This window comes from Bactrocera oleae, chromosome 6, assembly GCF_042242935.1.
Source record: "Bactrocera oleae isolate idBacOlea1 chromosome 6, idBacOlea1, whole genome shotgun sequence".
NCBI lineage: Eukaryota > Metazoa > Arthropoda > Insecta > Diptera > Tephritidae > Bactrocera > Bactrocera oleae.
The window spans coordinates 50,206,753-50,214,979 of record NC_091540.1 but is presented as its reverse complement, the minus strand read 5'-3'; the positions used below and the strand labels follow the sequence as shown (position 1 = coordinate 50,214,979).

The window sequence follows — 8,227 nt, the reverse complement described above, 5'->3', positions numbered from 1 at the left end:
GTCTGGGACTAACAATCCATTTATGTACTAAATAAATACATGTATATTGTGCATCGGTACTCTTTGTTGCCTGGTACACGCGAGTTCAAACCCATCTGCTGCTCATAATAATAATAATGATAATAATTAAAAACTATTTTATGTCACAGCGTGCACTGCCGACACCCAACAACAAAAACATTGCGAACTCTATTAAGTGCAGTGAGAGAGACCAAACTCAATGCTACACAAATCTCTCAAGAATGGAGTATATGCAATATAAATAGCAACAACACACTTACAAAAATGCACGCACAAGAAGATATGTACATATGTGTAAATCGCAAAATACATAAACGCTATATAAATAAATAAATAAATATAAACGAAGCGCTTTTATGCTTTTACATTAACGCTCTCTAGCGCTCGCATTGCCATTGACAACGGCATTGATAGGTGAGTGTGAGGAACTTTAGTGAAGTTGCAGAGTGCACTACCTATACGCATATGTATGAGTATAATCGTACAGGAAACTTTTCGCGGGCAAGAACTTCCAATCAACTTGGGACTGCTGGGCCGCTTTCGCTTAATTCTGTATATACCGTAAAAGTTTGGAGCGAAAACATGGAGAAAAAGTACGCCAAGGGGAAGGATGGTTGGAAAAGCATGCAAAGTTGAATATGTATGTATGTTTTGTGCATATTATATACTAAATATAAATGTGTTTATATATTTTGTAATCGTGAGAGCGCCATACTATGCAGCGTAGTAGGCGCAGTGGCGGTCTCGTTGTCTCGAGGATGTGCTAAGCATGGCAAAAAGCATAGCAGCAAGTGCGGAAAAGCGCACTTGAAAGCAGCCAGTCATCACGCTAAGGGGTTGGTGGTGGTGCGGCGAACGTTGCATGGGATTCTAATTTTAAAGCTGCAGCTAAAAAGCAGAAGAAATTACACATCCAGTAAACAAAGAACTCCGGACATGATCGGTTGATCGCGGTGATGGCACAGACGTTTCGTTTTCGCAACCGTTGCACTCACTTGCTGGCCATACACATATTGTGGACTGAGAGTTAAGGTGTGTGTATGCGTGCGTGTTGTTGTTGTGCGGTTGTAATATTTTTTTTTTAAAGAAAAATTCAAAAATGAAAGAAGCCAACTGGTTAATTAGAGCGTGTTATTGAATAAGTAATATATAAGGAGAGTGCATATATAAATACATATGTATATATGGTACATACATATATGTACATATATATACACATGCATAGAAAAAGCTAGCGCCACATTTTAAAACAGGCAGTGCAATTCTGCTGATGAACTTTGGAAATTTTTAAATTTTTCGACTTCGACGTAAATTAAGGCGACTCTATGGACCGCCACTCGTAAAACGGTTAAACTAAAGTGCATAAAGTGCTTTGCAATAAAATAAATAACGCGTATTTGAATTTCGTTAGGTGTGTTTACATATCTACATACATACATCCATACATATATAGCTTGTAATAACAGCGTTTTGTGCAATTTCAGTAGTTTTAGCATTTAAACTTGACCTTAAACTTGTTCGGCGAGTTCTTGCGCGCAGTCAATGCCAGTGGAAGTGGTAATGTCTAGTGTTGGCGTTAGCGACCTGCCTCTGTACGCCTCTACAACTCCAAACATTGCTATAGTTGTAGCGCCTGCATATCCGACTACATATCCGGCAGCGCATTCGTTGGTTTGCGTGTATATTTATAGTTTGCCAAAAATAAAGTAAAATACAATAAAAACAAATGCAAACAACTTTTCCGCAACAACTTCGCTATATTTTGCATTTGCATTTGCATTTTTTTTCGCGTGTGGAAGCGCTTTTTTCAGTTACTGGAAGTTTCTAACCAAACCAGTGCCAGAAGTATTAAGTTTCTATTGGCTTTGTAATGTATACGAAACTTAACGTGACTGTGTACTTATATACATACATACATAAATACAAAGTATGTAGATGTGCGCTCGGTCGGCGTAAGAAGTGCATTGCATTTATAAGCGCATGTATGTGCTTGTCTCGCAGAGCTTTAACTGCATACATGCACCGTTGCAGCAATTCGCCGGCGCTACGCTGTGCACGAGCAACCGAAATTCTATAAGTGTAAAGCTCAGTGTCTAAAGCTCACTACACATCAATGACAACGGTCAATGTATTCTATGAAGTCGTAAGCTTTTTTTTATATATGTATAAACAGTGCTGTGTAGGAAAATAGCACAATGACTTCTGTAAATATAGGTAGAGGCACACCTAGTGTAACAAGCGATCTCCGACGGCGCTAAACAAAAAAGATTCTCCACTGCTGAAGTGATTCCGGCTTTCTCCGTGGATGACAACTAAAAAAAAATTGACAAAGTGGCGGCGCTTTTTGAAAAAATGCATTTTAGCGCTATCAGCAGTTCAAGCTTCTAATTGAGTGGAAGCTTAGATCCAGCTCTAGTGTTAGTGCCAGCCCTTGCAACTAGATCAAGCTTCGCTCTTGTCTTTGTGCTGGCTGTTTTCGTAATCATTACAAACGCTGTCTTTTTCTCGTAACAAAAAGTTCCCCTCGGCTTTTTTCCAGGAGACCCGGACTTATTTTATCCTTTATTGTTGTTTTTATAGTTTTGGCTGCTCACACACGAGTGCAGGGGAAAGTAAGTCCGCTTGCGTTTAGCCCCCGCTATGCATGTAAGGCTATCTTATTACGGATGATACCATGTATCGGTAAGCTCCGTTCGGAACTGGGCTATTTAAGTGCCACTAGCCAGGTTGATCTTCGGCGTGAATTTATATATTGTTTGTTTTTTTACATATTCGTTTTATGATTTCTTGTATAATTTGCTTCAACTTTAGCTAACATACCAAAAGCTTTGCGAAAGCTCTATTCTATATAATCGCACATCACTATACACCACAATACATATTCCCAATCGACACAACAAGTGCTTCATTAGAAGAGTTCAACTCTTTAGAACTCCAAAATAATTTGAAACTCTCATTTTTTATTTTGCCCTTTTTGGCTCAACATCAACTACACCAAACTTGTTTGCTTGCTATTGCAGCTGCCACATTGACAAGTCATCGTCGCCGTCGTTCGCAGCATAAACTTCAAGGTGAACAGCAACAAAAACACTGAAAGCGCACTTGAAGAGTAGAGGCAAAGGACGAAGAACGTCAACGCACTCCGGCGCACCAAAAAGTCGCTCATTGGTGGTGGTCTACGGCAGCATATGTTGCAGAAACTACAACAAAGCATAAACAGGCGAAGACGAAGAAGAAGCAGAGGATTTGAATGAAAGAACGAGCTGTGGCAATTGTGTGCGCATCAAGGGTCGTGCAACAGCCAAACAAAAACAATATACCTATTTAAAGACTCAAGTATACGATTGCATACGATTACATAAAGACTGACAACAATAACAACAGCAATCAGCACAGACGATGGCTAAGACACGAATAAAAACAACACCAACGCGCTTGCAAAAGGATGCGTTAATAGCATCAGCCGGCACCGTCACTGCCGCCGCAGCCATAACAAAGCCAGCGGTAACGACGTACCACACTGCTACACCGCCAGATGATGTCAAGGTAATGCGAATGTTTGGTTGAGGGAGTACAACTTCATTTTCATTTCAATGCAGTGTGTAGAGGCAGCATCGTTGTGATTTCAACGAAATCACATGAGTGTGATATGACTTGTAAAGGCTATTTTATTCATAGATAGGAAATATTTATACAAAATGATTGTTTAATATTATATATTCTTTAGGCCCCTATTATATAGTGTGAAATCATATGCCTTATGTAATACTGAAAATGTTAGGAATTTTCGTCGTCTGATATACCATGACGTGATGTTAAATGTGCTAAGATGTGATATTCTGCTTTGTTATTTACGATGTTAGTTTTTTTAATTTTAAAAAATTCCAGCTTCATATTAGGAAATGATGTGATGTAACGATTAGTGCAAAAGATTGATTAATTTGGGCTGATATGATTTGATATAACGCGTTGTGATATCAGTGATGAATAATGTATTAGCATTACGTACCATATACTGATACAAATTGTGCAGAAAATATTTTACGATAGGAAGTGATGGGATATGATGCGATCATATGCAAGTGATAAAAAATATAATGATGTGATGTCATGATGTATTTTTGTCCGATGTACTACGACGTGATGTTGAATGTGGTAAGGTGTGATGTTCTGCTTCGTCATTTCGAAAGTAGGCTCCTCAATTTTTAAATAAATATGCCTTCGTGATTGGTGATAGATAGTTTGGCATTTATGACCACGTCAAGTAAAAACAATGGTGGTCTAATCGTGGGGATCCGGCGCAAACAGTGACTAAGCCAGGATTTACGTTCAAGTAGATTTTACTATGTGTTTGACGGGATTAGCTCTTCAGATTCAGAAGAGGAATTGTGTTTCATCAGGACAACGCCAGGTCACACACAGCGATAGTGACTCGCAAAAACCTTTGGGAACTTGTTTGGGTGGTTTTTATACATCCACCTTATACAAGTAGTCCGGACTTGGCACTATGTGATCACTACCTATATCTGCCATTGGTTAATGGTTTTTCTAGTGAAAAATTCTTGATAATGGCAACAAGTTAGCGAAGCAAACTCTGCATCTTTATCCTGAATCGGATCATTCTAACTACGCCAAATAAATCCTTCTATTTCACTCATAAAAAATGGATTTACTTTAACATTGATAGGTGTATTGTATTAGTGTAAGGTAATTAGGGCCTATTTAAGATCCTCAACCAACAGCAGGATGCTTTGCATGAGATTATGATATTCATATAATTGGAAGGGTCAAATCGTTTGAATTCAGATAAAAGTGAAGTTGTGCACCACCAATGCACACTTTTTTTTCTCCAGTAGCATTCACGCTGTCTTAGATTCAGCAAAGTTTTGAGAGTGCCGAATGGAACAAACAACTTCTATGATTTATATATTATTATATATATGGACTTACTGATGGGGTGTGTTCGGCAATCACAATTGTTGTAAATTTGTCAAAGTATCACGTTCTGTGAATTTTTAGCAACACTTGCAACAGCATCACGTTCTACTGTCACTTTGTGCACGCAATTTATGCAAATAATCGGCAACACCAAATTTTTGTCTGCACATCAGCAAATATGCAACATAGTAGCTGTACTGCTGTAATTATTACGTAGCTCGAACGCACCCATGTTTCCATATATTCTCTTGTATTGAAATACTTTTGTTGAGAGCTTTTTACAACAGAGAAAAATACGCTTGTCTCATCTGTCAGAAGTGCAATCATTTCTAAGATAACTGCATTTTAGATACTTTTAATATGAACGTATTAAGACCAAAATGAATAGGTTAAAAACTAAGGTATCCTGGAGTTATGTTGGAACAAGGGTTAAACCAAAAAAGGGGTTTTAGTAATATTTCGGAACTCTCCATTACTATTTTAATTCTGAGGAACTGGTTGTTTGTTGAAGGTGTTGCTCAAAAGAGAGCGAGACGGTTTTTTATGCGTCATTTCTCAGATAAAGTTATAGTGGTCATCTGTAAATTTCTGCCATATAAAAATATGTCGTAATATCTATCAACCATTAGATGTAATGTGGACGTTGCGTTGTAAACTTTGTTGAACGTTAAACATGTGTCTTTCGCTCACATTTTTTGTAGTTTCAAATATATCATCTAGAGAAGTGCAGGAGTATTTTATGAACAAAATTAAGTTAGGATAAGCTCGGTTAGGTTTTCTTTATAGCACATATCACATAACTGATAATGAATGTTAACATGTTCAAAATTTTCAAGTTTTTAATAAAGTTCAGTACAGAAAATGGCACGATTCTCAACCGTTTGATTAGGGTTTGAATTTCTTTACATTTTCCATTCTTTATTATTATTGCCTAAAAGCTTTGCTTATACTATATGAACCTAAACATATACTCTCTGCCCTATAGAAACGCCTACGTAACTCAGCGCCCCTGCCCAAGCCAATGCAAAGCGGTACCTCGACGATCATTGTTACAGCACCGAAACGTACAAATTCCATTTCATCTATCGCCTCATCAATTTCGCAGATCAGCGATGCACACTCCGACACCGAATCACCTCCACCACCCTCCGTGGCATCCACCACAACAACAAAATCAACAAAGTCTGTACTCACTGCAATCGCTTCCGCACAAGCGCCGCGCACACTCAACAGTTTGCTATGCAAACCCACGCCCACGCCCACGCACTCAGCGCCGCGCAATCGCAAAGTATTTATGATAACCGAAAAGTCCGATGAACCCCACGGTGCCGAAACGTCCACCACAGCGCTGGCTGGGGCGACGGCCGGGCAAAAACGGAAGATGTACTTGATTATGGAGGAGAATAGTTGCGCCGAGGATGGCGAGGAGGACGAAGGTGACGATGCTTTAACAAAAGATGCACATAAGTATTTAAAACGAGAAAATGGTCTGATTGTAGGTGCGAGCGGTTCGAAAAAGTTAACGCTCTTTGCAGATAAAGCGGACAGCGGCACGCTGACAGAAAAGTTCGAAAAGATATTGCCGGAAATACTGAATCGCATACAGGCTAAAGATACAAATGCCGGCGGTGCTGGATCGGCATTGGCGGCATTAACGCCGTTGTCGACGCCGACGCCGACAGTGACCTCGAAACTGCTGAACGGCAGCACCAATTTGAATATCATTAAGTCTGAACCAATACAGCAGCAACAACAGCAACAGTCGCATTTTCAACTCAAACCAGAGCACAACAACAAAACGGCGACTGATGCGAGCAATGAAAGACTACCAATTACACTGCCACCAAAAAAGAATCGTACAAAAATCATTACAACACACCTACAAAACTCAGCCTACAATGGCGCACATTTCAGTGACAATGCAAATAGCGTTTGGTGCAACTACAACAATAACAGCAGCAGCAGTAGCAGCAACAACAATAACAACAGCAGTGAAAAAATTGGCGCACAGTGTCACATTAAGCAGATCTCTGCCGCGACGCCGGTAATAGTGTCGGCGGTCACGATGAATGCCCGCCACAACAACAACAACAATAACAGTCTTGTTGATAACATAACAAGTGAGATCAAACGCTTCACGCCCAAGCCGGACAACAACATTAACACAACAAACAACAACACGAATATTAGATATGCAAGCAATTGTAACGGTCAAGCCGTCACAACCATGGCACAAGTGGAATTGGTGCCGCAGAAGAACATTAACCTCTCCACCGATTTTCACTTCCTCATCAAAATGTTGCCGAAACTGGAAAGCATACCCGAACCACACAAGAACAATGTGAAGAATTGCATCGAGAAGATAATCACACAAAACGCGAACATATTTGCCAAACAGTAGCAGTCGTACTTCGAAAAATCGAAAATCGTCGTTTTCGAAAAATTGCAGCATTTTATGAAGTGAACATATTCATCTAGTTAGTTAATAGCATTTACATATAAGCAAAGTAAAATAATATTATATTCTCATTTTTCGCTGAAACTTTTCAATTAATTTAAAGTAAGCCAGCGCACTTTTTCAAAAGTCAACGCCTTTTTTACCTACGAATGTTGGGCATTCGTTAAAATTTTGTAGTTTTTGAAAAACCATAGTTTGTAAGACTTTTGCATAAGTATTTAAAGTGTATTCTAATTAAGTTTTTCACATTAAATGCTGTTATACATACATACTAACATATTTTTAGATATGTGCATTTTTGTTTTTCAAAAACATAGACTGACGGCGGTAAGGCTGCAAATTATATTTAGCTAAGTATATACTTCAAGTAAATTTAATGCGAAAATTTAAAAAAAAACATGTATTACATACACATATACATATTGTGAAATGCATATACTTAAGTTGAAATTAAATTTCTCGAAATACATACAAACATACATATACGAGTATTTAAATAACTGTAAGTGAACGAATAATTCTATTTTCTTAATTGGTAACTTAAATACATACATACATATGAATAAATTACAACAAAAAGTCTGACTCATTGTGTATTAATTTTTGGATGAAAAATGTGTACTCGTGGACAAATTATTTAAGCGTCGATTATATATGTATTTTTTTGTATCCTTTCGAGACCTCTTACGAAAGTGTGAAAATAGCTGAAATTGGATAACCCCGCCCACTTCGCATATAACGGTTTTATTAAAAACTACTAAAAGTGCGAAAAATTAATAACTAAATGCGTCAGAGGCGAATCAAGCACCA

General features: G+C 38.4%; 1 protein-coding gene across 4 annotated transcripts; it reads left to right on the top strand.

Annotated features, from left to right (window-relative positions):
- The first annotated feature begins 723 nt into the window (after positions 1-723).
- bip1 lies at positions 724-8,002 on the top strand. Of its 4 annotated transcripts, XM_070112097.1 has the most exons (4): positions 726-1,053; positions 3,042-3,567; positions 5,945-6,395; positions 6,459-8,002. In XM_070112097.1, the coding sequence occupies exons 2-4, from the start codon at positions 3,421-3,423 to the stop codon at positions 7,358-7,360; spliced, it is 1,500 nt and encodes a 499-aa protein (XP_069968198.1). In that variant the 5' UTR covers positions 726-1,053; positions 3,042-3,420; the 3' UTR covers positions 7,361-8,002. The 4 variants fall into 4 exon arrangements, with proteins under 4 accessions (XP_036226778.2, XP_069968198.1, XP_069968197.1 ...); XM_070112096.1 differs by having other exon boundaries at positions 733-1,053; positions 5,945-8,002; XM_036370880.2 differs by lacking the exon at positions 726-1,053 and adding an exon at positions 1,080-1,432 and having other exon boundaries at positions 5,945-8,002.
- The last annotated feature ends 225 nt before the right edge of the window (positions 8,003-8,227 follow it).

Coding starts and splice junctions, on each gene's coding strand:
- bip1 (XM_070112096.1), top strand. CDS start 3,421: ATGGCTAAGACACGAATAAAAACAACACCAACGCGCTTGCAAAAGGAT. Junction 3,568..5,944: donor CACCGCCAGATGATGTCAAG/GTAATGCGAATG, acceptor TCTGCCCTATAG/AAACGCCTACGTAACTCAGC.